General features: G+C 40.4%; 1 protein-coding gene across 3 annotated transcripts; it reads left to right on the top strand.

The window, feature by feature from the left end:
- The first annotated feature begins 201 nt into the window (after window positions 1-201).
- Window positions 202-18638, top strand: carhsp1.S (calcium regulated heat stable protein 1 S homeolog). Of its 3 annotated transcripts, none has more exons than XM_018237256.2 (4): window positions 202-359; window positions 12244-12433; window positions 13615-13737; window positions 18140-18638. In XM_018237256.2, exons 2-4 carry the CDS (start codon window positions 12258-12260, stop codon window positions 18300-18302), a joined length of 462 nt encoding a protein of 153 aa, XP_018092745.1. In that variant the 5' UTR covers window positions 202-359; window positions 12244-12257; the 3' UTR covers window positions 18303-18638.
- The last annotated feature ends 1650 nt before the right edge of the window (window positions 18639-20288 follow it).

Genomic DNA, 20288 nt, shown 5'->3' with positions numbered 1-20288 from the left:
ACAGACAGACAAGGACAAATGCCAGTAATCACGCATATAAATGTAAAGGGAACCTAAAGCTAAAGTACAAATGATAGAATCCTAAAGGCTGGTGTGCAGTGTGCTGCCTGCTGGTCTGTGTCAGGGACTGAGGGAAAGGTCAGAGGGACAGTATGTGTGTGAGAGACATCGGTGCCATTGTCACTAGTAGGGGGCGGGGACTGCAGTGACGAAACACGGGGGCGGGGCCCGCAGTGCCAGGAAGAGGAGGGGGAGGAAAAACCTGCAGAGGACTCTGTACCTCCCATGCAATTGCGTCGCTGATTTGTTTGCTCGAAGTTGGGAGTAAATTGTGAAAGTGATATTATCTGCTGCGGAAGGTGAGTGCGGAATAGGAAGTGTTCCTGTGGAGGAGTAAGGGGAGATTGACTCCTGTCTCTGGCTAGTTTTCTTGTATAAAGTTCAGTCAGGCAGTAGCCCCGGGGGCGGATTCTTTCTCCTGCTGATTCTTGTTACAGGCGGCGGCGGGATCCCGGGACTTGCAGGTAAGTGAGCGGCAGACTCAGGTGCTTTTATTGGGCGCAGGGATTCCGACTGGAATGTCTTATTAATGGGGGTAACTGTGCCACTCAATATCCACCTTCCCTTGTCTTCACTTTCAACTGACATGTCGTGACTCCTTCTCACTAGTCATTATTATGTCGCATCATCTATGAGAATAAATGGATTGTTTTTTCTTCCCACAAGCAACTCGAGCTGGTATCTCCCCGTCTGAGAAATAGTAGCATTATTACACATCATCAGATGTGTCTCACAATGGAAATTCTAATTCCTGTGCTGTCATGTGCATTGGAGAGCCACAGGCTATGTGCCTTAAAGGGGAAGTCCACACAAACATAACTTAAGCTTTTTGAAAAGTAAACATAATTTCTAACAACTTTGCAATATACATCAATTAAAAAATATGCAGACTTTTTTTTACATTTTGGAACAGCTCCCTAAGCCTTAGCCCCCTGCTGATCTGTCTGACTACTTTGCTGAGCTGACTGACTACTGTTACTTTGTATCAACAGCCCTCTTTCCTCAGTCTGCATCCTCCAATCCCCACAATTCCCTGCACACGTGATTTCAATAAGTAAAGGAACATCACAGTGCAATGCATTGTGGGTGATGTAGTTCCTGCATGTTGTCTGTAAGCTGTGGAGAAGTTGATACAATTTGTAACATCATTGTTTAGACCCTCCTTCCCTGACAGGATTTCAAATGATGCAGAAAGAGAAGAACTGTTAACCAACTAGATTTCAGCATAGAAAATGGCATTTATTCATACTTTTTGAAGAAACGGGTAACTGTGATGGGTATATTAGGGGTTTCTGTGTTATGTGGGCCTCTTTAGCAAATTTTGGTTTGGAAGCGAGAATTCCCCTTTAAAGGATACCGACACATGGAGCTACAAGTAGCAGCTACAAAATGGCCAAAAAATCCCCTACCATAGACAATACTGAGAATTGCCTCTGGTAAAACACGTATGTAATAAAAGGCACTAAGTTTGCCCAGGAGCAGTTACCCATAGCAACCAATAAGATGTTTGCTTTTAAACAGGTGACCAATAAATGCTACCTTCTGATTGGTTGCTATGAGTTACTGCTCCTGGGCAAACTTAGTGCCTTTTATTAAACCCCAATTGTATCTTAGCAAAGCCAATTATCACCATAGTCTATTTTGTAGTCGTGACAAGTAGCTGCTGTGTGTCTTCACCCTTAGTGTTATTGGATTTGTGGATGTGATTGGCCGTGTCGTGGGGGAGGGATATGATTATCAGAGGTTCAGCCCCATGGCATGAATGTTTTTTTGAAATTGGGTCAGTAAAATCATGTGTAAATTGCATAAGATAGATATGCATGTGTATATACATATGCTTACACATATATATGTATATATAGTGAATAAAGTATCCCCTCTTGTAAAATATAAGGATATTATAAGTTACCGAGGAGTTCCATGACCTGTTTTTATACAGGTCATGTAACTCCGGGGTAACTTCTAATATCCTCATATTTTACAACTGGGGGTACTTTATTATAATACACAAATTTCAGTGAGTCATGTGACAGAAATGACATCAGAACTCACCGTTTATAACTGATGACATCAGAACTCACCGTTTATAATAGGGTTGCCACCTTTATGTCTGGCTAAGACTGGGCGGGGGGGCGGGTCCGTGACATCAGTGGGCATGTCTGTGATGCCAGTGGGCGGACCAGTGATGTCAGTGGGTGGGGTTTGACGCCTGCATTTTTGCGCAGCGTGTCGGATCGCTCCAAAATCGTTAGTGTAGTCCTACCCTTAGCATCACTTCTCATCTCTCTCATTTATGTGCGTATACAAATGTTCTGTGCACACTAGAGATGCATTAAATCCAATATTCAAATCAGGATTCATCCTGTTTTTTTTTTTTATAGCAGGATTCGGCCGAATCCAGGTACCTGACTGAACCAAATTGAATCCTTAAAATCAGATGACTTTTTGTTATACAAACAAGGAAGTGAAATTTTTTAACCGTTTCTTGGGCAAATCTGCATAAGCAAGCTAGGATTCAGTTTGTGTGATTCAGCCAAATCTTTCATAAAGGATTTGACTGAATCCTAAAGTAGTGGATTTGGTATATCTCTAGTGCCTACCTAGCTTTGTTTTGCCCACTAGTATCACAAGGGGCTGGTTTACAAACATAAGTACTAGACTATGCCAGTGCAGATGGCTGTAGTTATCAAAAATGTTCTTACATTTTAAAAGTTGTCTCCATAATCTTGTTGTTAATCGGCTGCCATTGGTAATGGAACAGGCGCAATTTAGTAGATACATTAGTAAATGTGCCTCAGTGAAAATACTGGTCCGGGTTGTAAAGTGACTACTAGCTATAGAGAGTGACTGATGAATGGTCACATAAAGGCATGTTTTTATGAAACTTTTCTGGACATCTGTTCACTGGTATGCTTGTGTTCTTGTGGGCATGGGTTAAGTAACCAGTTGATGTGTTAACATTTTTGCTTCGGGCTGTATATTATGGCTCATTCTCCATTGCCAGGGACTCAAATGCCAGGTCACTGAGGGGCACAGAATTCTTAAAGAGGAACAATTGCGAAAATGAAAATTTTATATTAGTTTTAGCATACTGAAATAAGAAACTTTTGCCTAGAAGATTTATTTGTGTTCCCTCTTAAAATCACCAGACATCATGTCTCTCTACATGCAGAGTTTGTGCAAAAGGCAGTTATTTTGTTAGATTTTGTTTGCAATGGAGTTATTGGAGTGGGGTCTTATACATTTGCTAGGAAAGGGAGCCCCCCTATAAGATATATTGGATCCTTCATCTGACACCCAACTGCTGCAAGAAGACAGAATGAAGAGAAACAGACGCTGAGAGAGGAATAGTGAGCATAAACGTGATTATTACATAAACAATGCAGAATATTTAATTGATTGTATTTAGAAGGTTTCTTACCTCCGTATGAGGAAGCTTATAATTAAGTTTTCGTTTTGTGATAATTCCCCTGTAAGACTGGGCTTTCTGTTTGTATTGCAAGGTATTTGCCTTTTTGGTGTCTCTGATATTTCTATTGTTAGTCCTCCCATCTCCGGCAATCTTCTCAGAGGGAAGTATACACATATCCCCTGGGCCTGATAGAAACTCTGTTTGGAACATGACCTCATGTTCTTTTCTTTAATGCGATTCCTGTCTGTAGTTTTATTACTGGATTGTTATTTTTATATGAATTATGGTGTGTGTCTGGCTGTTCAAGAGTGTAGCTGATCTTCAACTATAGACACAGAAAGATTTAAGAGGTTAATCTTTACTATGCTTAGCTCTTTCATTCTCGCCTGCCTCTGTTCATGTGAAATAATACATCTGTTGTGTTTGTCCTTTACATTGGTTGGCTGCCCTGGCTCCTTACAGACAGCTGTTTTCACAGTGTAATTGATGACGCTGGTACATATAGTGCAAGGACATACAAAATTATGTAGACCATTAAATACACTGTGAATCATACACTTACGTACACAGCTCTGTCATCCGCAGAGGATGCACCCCCCCCCCAGACTGTGCTTTCAGTTATAGCAATTCACAGAAATAGAAGAATTGCATCTGAAAATCCTTACACCATCATAAATACCAGTGGATCCCAGTTATAGTCGTGACTTTTGGCTAAGTAATGTACCCGACTTTTTTGTGCTTGTCAAGGACTAAAATTGTTCTCTACTTCTTTTGAAATAAAAATCTTGCAGTTGTTTTCATTCTATCAATGTGATAGCTCACACGTTGCTCTGGATTAAAGTGAACCTGTCACCCAGACACAAAAAAAAAAAAGCTGTATAATAAAAGTCCTTTTCAAATTAAACATGGAATCCAATTTCTATTTTTTATTAAAGCATTCATAGCTGTTGTAAGCTCATTTAAAAATCCCAGCTGTCAATCAAATAGTGTCTGCCCTGGGCATAGAGGCGGGGCAGGCAATTACTTTCACTTTCCATTCAGCACTTCCTAGAAATCGCTGCCACACATTCCCCCGTTCTCTTCACCGTTTAATTGTGTAGCCAGGGCATGGGGATGGACATCAGGTCCCACATTCTGGTGCACAAACAAGATTCTGAGATGATACAAGGCTTGTCTTAATAACAGTGTCCACAAAATGGCCCCTGCCTGCTTGTTATAATTATGAATTCCCAGACTGAAGGAAACAAGATTCAAATAATTTATATAGTGTAATTAAATTCATTTTGCTTGACTGATGTGATAAAATAGGATTATGAATAATTTTTTGGGGTGACGGGTCCCCTTTAACTTGAGAATACACCATTTACATTTAAAGCCAAATTATAGTATAATAGTGTTTGCAGCCCTTGTCAGATAAGTCGCCAAATGCTTGCTATATGATCACTCCGATTTGGACCAGCGTGTAGGTGTTCATATTGGGCAAATCTTCTGATTTGGTGATCTCGGAGAACCTGTGGATCTCAATATGTATGGCCAGCTTTTGTTTCCTAAGGCCTTGTTAGAGGTTTTCAATCCTTTGGAACAATATACATGGGGCCAATGGAAGTTTGATTGTATTGGAGTTGCCATTGAGGGTAAAAACAAACATTTACAGTACTCCTGCCTTTGCTGCAGGTGTTAGAGCACCCAAAGGTGCAAAATCTATCCCCTTAGAGCTCATTCACTTTGGACTTGCAGTAGGGGTAGAAAGAATGGGGAGGGGTTTTGGAAGGTGGGGATACCTATGTGCCTTCTCTAGCCCTACAGGCAGCACTGTTTTCATGGGGAAGACACAGGTTTTTGCTCTTCATTTTGAAACACAAAGGCCTGCAGTAGTGATGTGCGGGCCGGGCCGATACCCCTGGGACGGGTTCAGGCCAACCTCGCATTCTTCTTTGCGGGTGGCTGGTGCCACTGGCAAATGCCGACTTCCGGGTTCATGCTCGGCCGGCCCCTTTTGTGACGTCATCGACGGATCGGGTCTATGAAAGCAACCCGGAAGTCGGACATTGGTGGGCGCGGGCTAAGGGAGGCCGGGTTAGGGTCGGGTGCGGGTTGGGGAAACCCCGACCTGCACATCACTAGCCTGCAGCTATTCTTGAAAGGGCAGACTGCCAATATGTGAAAAACATGGTGATTTGCATCTGTTCTTGTGTACTTTGCTCTCTGCCCTGTACAGTGTAAAAATTGAAAAAAATTCTACCTGTACCTAGATATGAATATTATGGTCTGATTTTGATCTTGGATATATGTTGTAGAATACCAGCTGTAAAGTGAGGCAGGCCTATTGCATTTGTTTCTTTTCTAACAAATTAACATCGCCAGGTGAGCACTTGGAAGTACATTCCCCCAAGCAAGTAATAATAATTCCCCCCCTCCCCCCAAAAAAAACCCCTCTGTCTTATTTCACATAAAGTGGTTTCACACTGCACATTTGTAGCAAGCGATTTGTGTCTAAATGGAAGCCAAGGTTTACAGTTTTTCATTTTCATTGAATACCCTGTAGGCTGGGTTGCAATAGCCATAGTAGTTGCTAATTAGATCCATGAGGCTGGGTGGGTTCTGCCTCCAGTGGGTTCATCATTGTGGTGCACATTTTTGTGAACCCCACCTCATTTGTATGCAAAATAGTAAAAACTGCAGGGAAAAAATTATGTAGCAATGTTTTCCATTCTTATAGAGTAGCTTTTGTCTATAGAGTAAAAAAATAGAACATTTTGCAACAGGACTTTGGTTCCATCCTAGGATTTCTACTTTTTTCAGCTGAATTTATCAGAGGTGTGTCAGTCCTGATGTCACTTTCACTGGCCAATGCCCTTGATAAAAACATGGCGCTGATGCCTGACCCTGACACTTCACCATGAGGCACTGACACTTAGGGGCAGACTCTAAGGGTCGAATAGTAAATTTAAATTTTCTAATTATTTTGTGTGTCAGAATTCACACATTCGAATTTTAAACCCCCAATTTTAATGTAAATTTGAATGTGAAATTTATCACACCTCCACCATGGAAACCATTCTAATTCGACTATTCGCCACCTAAAACCTGCCCGGTTCATTTACAAGTCGGAGGCAAAGGTCAGTTGAACCATTTGAATATGTTAATTGCTTTCCGACATTAACGTTTTTTTTGGAGGGAAAACTCGATTCGAATTCAATTCGAAATTTTCAGGTCGGGACTATTTGATCGAATATTTTACGTTTCATTTTTTTAATAAAATTTTTCCTATTCGAGTTGTGAGTGTTCGAATTTATGAATAAAAACAAATTCACATGAATTTGAAATTCGACATCTGCCCACTAGATTAAATGATGTACAGTTTTCAGGCTTTCTATTTCAATGTCAGAATTTATTTAAACCAGCCACACAACTCTGTTATTTACTTCTGTGGCTTTAGCTGAGATTTCTGCCTTGTGTAACATGTGGGTGACTTGGGCCCCAAGGGTGTGAGTTTCTAAGTAACCGCATTACTTCTTTTTCTCTTATTATGGCTGATGTAATGTATTGCCTTCATTCTTTTTTATCACAGTAATCTGTAATTCCCTGTGCATTAGGTCTATCAGCCAGCTCTTGTACCAAGCAGAGAAAATCTGTACCTGTGCTGTATTTACTGATTGTGTTTACTTTAAAGGAGGACAGCGAACAAAGCAGTGTATTGCCAATAGATTAGCCACAATAGTGCAAGCTATAAGACCATATTTATTCTGCAGAATGATTTACTATACCTAAGTAAACAGCTCTAAAAAAAATTTTTGTTTAGGCAGCTGCCATATTAGCTTGGTGTGACATCACTTCCTGCTTGAGTCTCCCTGCTCACTTATAGCTGTGGGCTCCGATTACAGCAGGGAGGGAAGGAGGGGGGAGGGAGGAGCAAACTGAGCATGTTCAAGTCCAAGCCCTGGAGGTTTAAGATGAAAACAGGAAGTCTGATACAGGCTCTATGTAGGGTAGGGGGGTAGGGTTTTTATTAAGGGATTGTTTCTCCTTTAAATATTCCACCAGAAAGAACGTGAATCCACAAGTTTATGCCACACGTCCTTTTTCCTGGTTTCTTTTCTTCGGGTTTCTTTTTTTCCTTAGTTTCCCTTTTTTTCCTTTGTTCCTTTACTTGGGTTTGTCTTATTTAACGATTGGTTTCCGCTATTGGCTTTATAGAATGGGGATATACCTTTCATCTAGGTTATAAGTTTTCAGTAAATATTCTAGTCACTCTATTTCATAGTTCTGACCACATAATATTTCACATATCTTTCCACTTGCTCGTTTATATAATTTTATGGGTATTAAGGTGATTTAGTTTGCAATGGACGTGGGGAACACTACCTTTGGCCTCAGAATTACACGTCACTCACCTTTTGTCGCCACTAGGGTTTTTCCGCAGACACATTATTTGAGGGGGTTGCTGATACAATGTTTCACTTTGAAAAAGACTGGTGTTCCAGCCGAAATGTTAGCTTGTTGCCTGTATTAAATTTTCTACAAGAGTGAATGCGGTTTCCACTTGACGACTTCTGCCTTTGGAAAATTGTATATTTCTGTAGTTGGTAAATATAGAGTCAGATGTTGCAAAGTCTAATTCTGCCAGGAGTGAAATGTATGCTGACAGATATCAAGTGAGCAAAGTCCTTCTGCAGGAGTCAGATAATAGGTGCTTTAGGGAGGGAAATAAATCATGTCTGACTTTATCTACTCGGCCTGAGTAATTGATAAAAATATTTATTGTATATACAGCTGTATTCACAGTTGGAAAAGCACTTACACTCTTCGTGAAAAATGACTGCTCTGCTGCCATGCACCATACCATGCATTAACACACAAGCTTGTTTTCTATTCATAGGTTTAAATCTAAAGGTGGCCATAGGCGCAAAGATCTGCTCGTTTGTCAACATCGCCAAACGAGCGGATCTTTCTTCGATATGCCATTAACGAGCTTGGCTATATCGGGGGTAATCTGATTGTTCGGCCGAACGATCCGATTACGATGTGCCGTGGCCTCCAGCGGGATCAGTCGGGTCAAAATCAAACCTGACCAAACGACCGATCTCCGACGGACGAAAGATGTCTGCACACGCCACACACGATCCGAAAATCGTACGAATCCTCGATTCGTACGAAAGGATCTGTGTGTCTATGGCCACCTTAAGTCTGTGTGCTGTTTAAAACTAGCTAATTATGTAACTCTATATTGCAGAAAAACAAAGGAAGAGAATATATATATATATATATATATATATATATATATATATATATATATATATATATATATATATATATATATATATATAAATTTTCCATCCATATATAGAATATTACAGGTATCGAGCACAATCACAATTTAAAATAACTGCAAGGCAATAGTGAAAATGTAATCTCAATTATTGTTCCATTAAATGAAGATAAACTGAGTGGAGGAATCAAATAATTACCTCTGTTCAATGCCGTGCAGGGTAGAATATCAGACTCCATTAAATCATTCATTTGTCTGTATTTCAAATCAACTGCTATGTATTCAGTTGAGGGAGAAAGATTTTATTTACATCTGTTATTTGCATTATTTTGTACAAACTGATATGGACACCTGTAGCCACGTATGGATATATGTAATTGCTTCCAGCCATAGGATTTTAAAAGCCGCGCCGCACCAGACATTTTCTCTGCTGGTTTTCTGGGGATAAAAATAATAGGCAAAAAGCATGTTCAGCACAACAATGGATATAAAAATCTTTCATCCCTCTTGCAGAAAGCTGTTAGACTCTTGTGTCTTTCACAACACTATGGGGGGAATTCACAAAAGTGTCGGGAATGAAAAAATGTCTTTTAAATGTCGTAGAAAGAGCATTTCACAGAGCATTTACCCGCCAATTTTCCGACGTGTACGGCACTTTTCAAATAGTGTTGTTAAAAGTGGGCGTTTTTTTCGGTGCCAGATTTCCCGACATTTTTATGAATTGCTTGTAAACTCATTTTTCTGATACATTAGGCTCTCCAAAACGAAAATGTAGGTAAAATTGTTTTTTGAAAACGCTCAGTAAAATTGGATTCTGTGAATTCCCCCCTATGTGATTAATCATTGATTAAGCATTTACTTTTGTCATTATTGTTGGAAAAGCTTTTAGACACACGTGGAGATTCAGGGAGATTAGTTGCACATCGACAAATCGTCTCTTCTTCGGACGACTACTCACCCTCCCCGCAAAGCATTGCCGCCAGCTAGAATCTAAATTGCCGGCGGGGTGGCACTTGGAGAGCTTCTGAAGTCGCCTGAAGTTTCCTCATGAGGCAACTTTGGGCGACTTTGGAAAACGAAGCGCTCCGAGTGCCATCCCCGTCGGCGATTTAGATTCTAGCTGGCGGCAATGCTTTGCGGGGAGGGTGAGTAGTCGCCCGAAGAAGAGGCAATTTGTTGCCGGGCGACTGAATCTCCCCGAATCTCCATGTGTGTCTCTGCCCTAAAGGGGACCAGTCTTTGGAAAATGTAAAAGATTGTCCCATTGTAGTGAGAATTAGTGCCTTTGAAGAGGGACTTTTCCAATACGTGGGGAGTCTTCCTATGTTGTACCCAGCACAGTGTGATCAGGAATCCCATAGCAGTAATATTTGGGCACATTAGTGAAATGATCTGCCACTTGGTCTATACTGCTGCCTGTGTGCTGAATGTGTTGGCAATAGACACGTACTGGCACGTAGAGACACTGTTTTCGCATATATCTTTAGGGCTGAAGGTGCAATAGACGTACTGACGTGCCAATACAGTAAACTAAAAAAGTATGGTGTCCCTACGTTCCAGTACATGTCTATTACTAAACACTGAACTTCTAAAATTAAAGGAGAACACCACAAAAACATAACTTTAGCTTTTTGAAAAGTAAACATAATTTCAAGCAACTTCGCAATATACATCGATTAAAAAATATGCAGACTTTTCATGATTTTTAATCGTTTCTGACAGTTCCTTAAGTCTAGCCCCCTGCTGATCTGTCTGACTTCTTTGCTGAGCTGGCTGACTACTGTTACTTTATCAATAGTCATTTGTCCTCAGCCTGCATCCTCCAAACCCCACAATTCCCTTCACATGTGATTTCAATAAGGAACAGAACATCACAGTGCAATGCATTGTGGGTTATGTAGTTCCTGCATGCTGTCTGTAAGCTGTGGAGAAGTTGTTACAATTTGTAACATCAGTGTTTAGTCCCTCCTTCCCTGCCAGGATTTCAAATGATGCAGAAAGAGAAGAAATGTTAAAATACTGGATTTCAGCATAGAAAATGGCATTTATTCATACTTTTTGAAAGCCGGTAACTGTGCTGGGTATTTTAGGGGTTTCTGTGTTATGTGGCCTCTTTATCAGATTTTAGTTTGGAACCCAGAATTCCCCTTTAAGAAACCATTACTTTCCAATGTAACAAAGGTGAGGGGGGGGAGTTGCATTACACTGGGAAAGTGTAAGTAGCCTCAGTGATAAATAGCAATGAAATGAAAAGCAATTACTGTTAACAAACTGTCCATGTTTTGTTATGTTGACACAGGTGCCACAAACTGTTCTCTGACAGGTGGGAATTACATTTTGTTGTGAGCACAGAAAAAACACCGCATTGCTGGGAAAAATGTCAGATTAAAAAAAAATTCTTTGTAAATCGCACTCTGTTCCATTAATAATAAGTTAGCACCTTACAAGCTAGTAAGCCAGTTGCACTTGAGTAACTTGCATTGGAGTGGAACTCAAGTATAATGCCAAAAATTTCATAGTTAATATTTAAATTAACCATAAGGGTAGGACTATCGGCGCGATCCGACGCGCTGCGACAAATCGCATGCGACAGAAATAGGGTAAGAGATAGAAATGTCGGATGAAGTTGCAGCGTTGATCCCACGCGACACGACTGTTGGATGCAGTCGCAGCATGCATCGTCTGCATACGCCAGTCGTCGCGTCGGATCAACGCTGCGACTTCATCTGACAATCCAATCACTTACCTTATTTCTGTCGCATGCGATTTTGTCGCTAGCATTTTGTCACAGCGCGTTGGATCGCGCGAAAAGCATCCGTGTAGTCCTACCCTAATGGAGAAATGCACTGACGTGTAATAGGATGACATTAAGGGGCAGATTTATCAAGGGTCGAAGTGAAAATTCTAATTTGGAATCCGAATTTTAAATTTTTTGTGGAATTCGACCAGGGAATAGTTAAAATTCGATTATAGTTTTTAAAAAAAATGTAATTCGATTTTCGTAATTTTATCATGTACTGACCCATTAAAAATTCGAATTCAACGATTCGAGTTTGTGGGTCGATCCCATTCACTCGAATTTGAAATATTCTATTTTTTTTTGAATTTCGAGTTCATGGAAGTTTATGGGAGTTTTTGCAAACTGCCATGGACTCAAAATTCGACCCTTGATAAATCTGCCCCTTCGTGTTTCTTCATGTTTACTTGCTAAAGGCTGGAATCTCTTGTTTAGTTCTTGTGGTGTTTGGAAGACTCATTATAGTAAATAGTTTTTCTACTGGAATTCAGTCATGTTTAGTCTGCACTAAGCATTTCCCTATGTTCTGCTTGTGGAAATGCAGTTACATACAGTGAGCATTATATATATAAATGTCTGGAGTGTAAACAAAGTTCCTCTCGCACAATTTGATGAGCAAACACACGCCTGAATGAACAATGTTGTACATAATGAGAGACTGATGGCAGCAAGTTTTCAGCATTTGAATTTTTTTTACCTTTACAGATTAAAAAGTGAAAATGACTTCAAACCCTACATCTCCAGGTACTTCTCCTTCTGACAGTTCCTCCATATCTCCTCAGTCTCCAACCAGGACCCTTCATCTGCCAAGAACAAGAGACCGTTCTCCATCTCCTATGAGAGGATACCTCATCCCCAGCCCTCTCCCCACGAGACGAACAAGGACATTTTCTGCGTGAGTAAATAATGTCTAAATACTGGTTTTGCCATATTCAGCATGTATAAACAAACACGCAGTTTAGAGATGCACCAAATTCAGGATTTGATCTGGGATTCAACCTAATCCCATGACTTTCTGCAGGATTCAGATAACGGCAAAATCTTTAGCACTCCAATTTGGCTTGGTGGCGTGAGGTTAAAGGGGTTTCTTTGCATAACAAAAAAAAAAAATTTTTTATATTCCATTAAACAGTACAGGTACAGTATCTATTATCCAGAATCCTCAGCACCTGGGGTTTTCTGGATAAAGGGGTTTCCCATAATTTGGATTTCCTTACCTTAAGTCTACTAAAAAATCTCTGAAAAATTAACTACAGTCATATGAATAAGTTTGGGAACCCCTCTTAACTTAGGAGTTGTGTTTATCATTGGCTGAGCTTTCAAAGTAGCAACTTCCTTTTAATAAATAACATGCCTTATGGAAACAGTAGTATTTCAGCAGTGACAAAGTTTATTGGATTAACAGAAAATAACAAAATTAGACAGGTTCATAAATTTGGGCACCCCAACAGAGCTATTACATCAATACTTGAGCCGCCTTTTGCAAATGTAACAGCCTCTAGACGCCTCCTATAGTCTTTGATGAGTGTTATAGAATGGCTAGTTCTAAGCAACCTTTTAATTGGTCTTCATTATTTATCTTTTTTTTTTATATATTTTTTGAATTATTTGCCTTCTTTTGACTCTTTCCCGCTTTCAAATGGGGGGTCACTGACCCCGTCTATAAACAAATATATTCAGGCCTCTCCTATTTATATTCCAGTCTTTCCTTCAGTACATGGTTGCTAGGGTAATTTGAACCCTAGCAACCAGATTTCAAAAATTACAACTGGAGAGCTGCTAAATAACTCAAAGGACAAAATTAATACATACAAACCAATTGCAAGTTGTCTGAGAAAAATCACACTTTGCATCTTACCAAAAACTCATTTAAAGGTTAAAAAACCCTTAAATCAATTTCCGTTAAGAGAAAATTCGAAATAACTTGGATACCTATTCCATGTTTTCTCTCTCTTTGTTTTCTGCTTTACAGCACTTGTAGTATGATCTTCGTAACAATCTTAATTATTTGGGCTAATTGTGCAACACATTATTAGTTGAATATCCATTTATCAAAGTCTCCTTTATTATAAACAGAACTGTACGTGCTGCTGAGGGACCTGTGTATAAAGGAGTCTGCAAAAGTTTTTCACGTTCCAAAGGTCACGGATTTATAACCCCAGAAGATGGAGGACCAGATATCTTCTTGCATATTTCTGAGTAGGTGTTGGGATTATTGAAAGACTATTTAACTACAATATTAAGGTATTTCCTTTGAAAGATAGTAGTTCCATATCTCCATTTCAGAGGTCTGTGGTTATAAATATCGGTAAAATATGCCTACTATAATGCTTTTACCCATAGAATATTGTGGAGGAAACTTATAGGCAAAAAAGTATATTAATTACCAGCCCAATGCACTGAACTAATGCTAAAAAAAAGTGGCCCTTTAAGTGAAGTGTTGCAGTTTAAGGGCAGAGACACACGTTGTTATTTTGAGAGTCACCCAGCGACAAATCGCTTCTTCTTCCAGGGGACTAATCTCACCAAACTGCTTTCTCGCCGGCTAGAATGTAAATTGCCGGAGGGATGGCACTCAGAACACTTAAGGTGGCCATACACAGGCCGATAAAAGCTGCCGACAGACCGTGCCGGCAGTTTATTGGCCCGTGTATGGGGCCCCCCGACGGGCTTCCCCGATCGAGATCTGGCTGAAAGTCGGCCAGATCTCGATCGGATGGGACGAAAAATCCCGTCGGATCGCGGCCGCATCTATTCGTTGATGCGGTCCCACGATCCGACCGCCCATTACTATTCGTTAGGATCCGATCGTTGGGCCCTAGGGAGAGATCCTCTCGTTTAGCGACATCGCCAAACGAGCGGATCTCTCCGTGTATGGCCACCTTTAGTTTTCCTAATTTGCCTGGTATTGCTTCACGAGGAAACTTCGGGCGACTTCGGAAAGCTGAAGCGATCAGAGTGCCATCCCGCCGGCGAATTGTATTCTAGCCAACGTGATGGCAGTTCGGGGAGATTAGTCGCCCAAAGAAGAAGCAATTTGTCGATGGGCGACTAATCTCCCGAAATATCAGCGTGTCTGTGCCCTTAAAGTAAGAAATGTGGCTAATTAGTGTGCAGGGGGCATTCATATTCTCCTGTATTTCTATCCTACAACCAGGGAAACTAAATGGCTGTGTTTTTGTCTCCCTCTCTCTCTCTTTTGGTGTTTGCTCGGAAAGCTCCTTAAGCTTTGCTGCTGCTTTTGTCTTATAGAAACATTCCTAAACTTTGTGGGGATTATCACTGCAACAGGGCCAATAGTGGAAAATTCTCAGTGTGAAAAGATAATCGGACAAATCCAGCAGTTGAAATTGCTTTCCCAATTTTTTGCACCTGTAGAAAGGACTCCGATATAATAAGGATGAATCAAATTGCAAGATCAGCAGCTTTCCATAATTTGGCTCTCCATAACTTAAAGGGGACCTGTCTGCAAAAAATAATTGATACATTAAAAATTGTTAGGCGATTGTTTTGTCACCAATGTAGATTGATGCAGCCTAGTTCGGATCTAGTACAAGGCACTGTTTTTTCATTAGAGAGAAGGAAGAGATCATTTTTAATTTTGCTTAACAGGTTTCCAGATAGAGGATACCTGTAGCTACAGATGTGTGATAATATTTTTCCTTGGGAGGTAGATAATTAGATTACCAGTATACAAACCCCTTTCTTCACTCCTCATTGTGACTGTTCTGTTAGCAGGACCAAAACGTAGAGTAGCTTCAATTCCTCTTTTCCCCAATTTTTTTCCCATAGTTTAGCACAAGCCTCATTGGCTGGCTTGTCTTGGCTCCTTCTGTTCTCTGCACTATTGGTTCTGCCACCTGAAACAATGTAGCAAAAGCCTTTTTGAGACTAATATTAGCAATGAAAGGTCTCAAATTGTCACAGCGAACACTGGTCTAGGCCACAAACCATGAAATGACATCACTGGGGATGAAAAGGCAACAGGTGCCAGATTTTACAGAATAATGTTACAGAATTCTGTTGAAATTATGTTTTGCCCATTGTAATTTCTTATAAAAAATAAATTTCTTATTTTTTGCCATTATAAAACACATTTAACAGTTGGGCTGTGTTTAGTGTGTTCAGCATAATCCCTATTCATTCAGCTAATGTAATGAGTGTATACTGTCCCTTCAAATAAAAAGGAAAGCTACGGAGGCATTTTATTGCCAATAGATTAGCTGCAATAGTGCAAGCTATATTTGTTCTGTAGAATGTTTCACCATACCTGAGTAAAAAGCTCTAGAAACTCTGTTTGTTTAGGATAGCAGCTGCAGTACTAGCTTGGTGTGACATCACTTACTGCCTCACTTATAGCTCTGGGCTCAGATTACATCAAAGAATGGGGGGGGGAGAGGAGCCAACTGAGCATGCTCACGCCCAGGGCAAGGAAGTTTAAACTGAAAACAGGAAGTCTGATACAGAAGCCCATGTGTACACAATAGAAGGAGGACTCAGAGCAGCATTACTGTGAGGGTTTACTGATGTATTTATATAGACCTTTCTGATGAGGCTTATTTAATTTTAACCTTTCCTTCTCCTTTAAGATACCCCATGCTCTCCATTATTAAAATTGGAATATTATGTGTAAAGAATCCATGTGAGGCTTTATTATATGCTCCCTTAGTACAGCTCTGTCCTGCGCCAACTCATCAAACCTGTGAATCCTGAGGTTCAATGATCATTTAAACTTGTGCCGCATGTGAAGCCAGGTTACTGCCTCTCAGTGAGGTTCCATTATGTATTACAGCTGCTTGTAGAACGATTAGCCTGCAGGCAAGTGATACTTACTTTGTGTCTCCTGTTACATATTGTATCTTGTTCCCAACAATGAAACCTTCCTGACCGTTGTACAGTGTGTCCATTCATGTTGCCTCTCCACACAAATAGCTCACAAATCATTTATAGCACACGCAAGTGATCCCCGCTATCATTCTAACCCAACACAACCATTCCATTAGAAAATTAAGAACACAAGATTTTGTTATTATTATGGCAAACATGTAATTGCTCTGTTTTATGTGTCATTCTTGTTCAAAATATTGTTCTTCTCAGATTCTCTGTAGAGAGAGGTTATTGACTAATGCTTCTGGGAGGCTATAGCTATTAAAGGAGAAGGAAAGGTTAAAACTAGGGATGCACTGAATCCACGATTTTGGATTCGGCTGAACCCCTGAATGATTCAGCCGAATACCGAACCAAATCATAATTTGCATATGCAAATTAGTGGTGGGAAAGGGATAACATTTTTTACTTCCTCGTTTTGTGACAAAAAGTCACGGGATTTTTCTCCCCGCCCTTAATTTGCATATGCAAATTCGGATTTGGTTCGGCCGGGCAGAAGGATTCGGCCAAATCCGAATCCTGCTGAAAAAGGCTGAATCCTGATCTGAATCCTGTATTCGACACTCCTTCCTTGGTGTAAGAGTTGCCACCCTTATTACAATTATATTGCCCGTAAATTTGTAATACCCTTATAAAAAAGCCTTTGTCCCACACTCAATTTACTTAGAACTTAACTTTTTTTCGGGCTTCTGGCCACAGAGCACTTGAGGGACTTTTTTTTTTTTTTAGTGGAAACAATAGTATTTTTTGTATTTCCCGCACCTCTGCTGAGGGAAACAATATTTAAGTGATGGGTGCCCTTCTACCTAGCTGCCTACATGTCAACAGCCCCATAATATAATAGCAGCATTCACGACTATAAGGGGTTATTTACTAAACTCCAGGGTGAGGGAGTATCACTCCAACTTGCAGTGCAGCAGTAAAGACTGACTGAAGTTTATCAGAGCACAAGTCACATGACTTGGGGCAGCTGGGAAACTGACAATTTGTCTAGCCCCATGTCAGATTTCAAAATTAAATATAAAAAAAATCTGTTTGCTTTTTTGAAAAACTGATTTCAGTGCAGAATTCTGCTGGAGCAGCACTATTAACGGACACATTTTGAAAAAAACATGACATTATTCCTTTAAAGACAACCTACATTCAAGTGGAATAATTGTGTCTTGGCAGCTCGTGGTACCATTGGAGCTTAAAGGACAAATAAATCCTTAATAAAAAAAAAAACCCTCCCTCCCTCCTCCCCCCGGGCAAATGCCCCTAATTTTTTACTTACCCCTCCGTGCAGATTGTGTCCAGTGGAGTTCACGGCCGGCATCATCTTCTTTTCGGTAATCTTCGGAATGAGACCGGAGAAGCGGCGAATGCGCAGTTGGAGCAATTTTCTGTATCGTGCCGAAACTCATGAAAATTTCCGAATTGATGGTCTCATTCCGAAGATTACCGAAGCGGCTGAATATGGCGTCCATGAACTCCGCTGGACAGAATCTGTACGGAGGGGGCAGTTAGGGGCATTTGCCCAGGGGGCAGCTGGGCTGGTGGGGAGGCGGGTTGGGTGGGGGGGGGTAGGGTTTTTATTGTTTTTTTTTTATTAAGGTTTGTTTTTCCTTTAAGGGACTCCTAGTAGACAAACATGGCTGACGTTGAAATATTACTGGTTTAAGAGCCAGGTATCACATGTAAGTGAGAAACTTTTTTTTTTCCCTGTCCCCAACAGTATTGAAGGTGAATATGTCCCAGTGGAGGGAGATGAAGTTACGTACAAAGTCTGTACCATCCCACTGAAAAGTGAGAAGCATCAAGCTGTGGAAGTGAAGATCACTCATTTAGCTCCAGGTTCGAAGCATGAAACTTGGTCCGGACACATAATCACTTCGTAATTAGGCAGCGGAAAGGTGTTACTCATTGTGTGGAGTTTATTCATTCCCATTGCTCAATATCCCTTCCAATCACCGCTGATAGTCGTTGTGAGACGATAAACAAGAACATCAGTGAATCCCATTTTCATACTGGCGGATCATTTACACAAGTCGGTAGAATACGGTGTATGTTCTAGTCCGACTAGTGGGCTCAGCGTCCGTATGCTACTGTGTGTTGTTTTTGGGTTTTTTTTAGATTGAAAATCAAGTCTGTCTTGCTCTCAAATATTTGGGGATTTTTTTTTGCAGTTTTATTTGAAAAATAAGAATAATAAAAGTACAAACCTTTTCAGCAGATCTCTTGGACTAACTCTATTTTCATTCTGCGGTGTGATAGTTCTGCAGCTGTTTTAAACCTACCGGATACTTTTCTTTTACATTTAAGATTCAGCCCTCCCAGTGTCCCATGCAATATACAGAAAAGCAGCTCCCATAAGTGATCTTTATCCCCCCCCCTTACCCACAAAAACCTGCGGTACCCTGTGGGTTGCAGGTAGAAGTTTCGGGAGCGGGTATAGACGCGGTTCAGGTCGCGGGTCTTCTCAATAGTGAGATTTTTCTGATCACGCCTACTTCCAATGATGTCACTTCCGGTTTACAATGACAGCACTTCCTGTTTCTTGATGGGTCAGCGGGTCGGGTCAGATTTGGGGAGATTAGTCGCCCAGAAACAAATCTCTTCTTCAGGCAACTAATTTTCATGAACTGCCTTCCCGCCGGTTAGAATGTAAATCGCAGACGGGATGACGCTTCATTTTCCGGAGTTGCCTCGCAAGGAAACTTCCGGCGACTTCGGAAAACAAAGCGTTGACAGTGCCATCCCGCTGGCGATTAGTCGCCCGAAGAAGATTAATTGCCGGGCGACTAAATCTCCCCGAATCTGAGCGTGTGCCTCTGCCCTTAAAAAGTTCACCACAGAGAACTCACCCTCTTTATATTCACTCCTATGGGATTTTTAGAAGTATATTATAAAATGCTGAACTCTAACTTTCACCCACTGACACGATACACCTCTAAACATCCAATAGGAATGAATAGAAAGTGGTCGGATTTACACACTTTGATCAATTTGCCCCAAATCTGAATTAGTTCCCATGTTGTATATCAGATAACTGAATATTACTGCCCAATATCATTCCACAATAGAATAATGATCAGATTCTTAGATTTGTTAATAATCATTTCAGTTACTAGTCTTAGTAAGAAAATAACAACATCATTTTCATGTACAACTGTGCAATATCATTCATGAAATTACAAGAAATCCTTCATACTATCCCCAAAATCAATTTAAGCCAGAAATACATAATTACAGTAGGTAAAAAAAAAACTGAAGTCATTTGATGACCTTCTAGTCAAGTTGGGGAAAAGGTTGCACTTTGATTCAGTGACATCACAATGATGAGACTTCTGCTTGTTTTATATGGACAAGATACAGTGACATCACAATGATGAGACTTCTGCTTGTTTTATACGGACAAGATCACACCTTTAATACAAAACACCGAAACAATTCTGCAGCAGAATCTTTAGGTACCTCCTGCCTTGTAGCCTCCAGCAACTGTCAGTCAGTCAGTCCATGTCCTAATGTAAATGGTGCAGTGAAGCCAACTTTCATTTTTACTCTACAGAAGACGCAACACTTATTTCTTTGTTTTTTTAGTGGAACTAAGGGGCAGATTTATCAAGGGTCGAATAGTCAATTTGAATTTTCGAGTTTCAAAATTCACAAATTTGAATTTTAATCCCCCTATTCGAATGTGAGATTTATCACAGCAAAACCATGGAAACAATCCTAATTCGACTATCCGCCACCCAAAACCTGAGTTCACGTACAAGTCAAGGGTCTGTTTAGCCATTTGGAGATGTTCATAGCCTTCCTGACAGTCAAGTTTTTTTTTTTTCTCGGACAAAAACTTAGTTTCATACGAATCGAATACGATTTGA

This window comes from Xenopus laevis, chromosome 9_10S (genome assembly GCF_017654675.1).
Source record: "Xenopus laevis strain J_2021 chromosome 9_10S, Xenopus_laevis_v10.1, whole genome shotgun sequence".
NCBI classification, from domain to species: Eukaryota; Metazoa; Chordata; class Amphibia; order Anura; family Pipidae; genus Xenopus; species Xenopus laevis.
The sequence above is the reverse complement of the archived record's forward strand: the minus strand, read 5'-3'. Positions and strand labels throughout refer to the sequence as shown.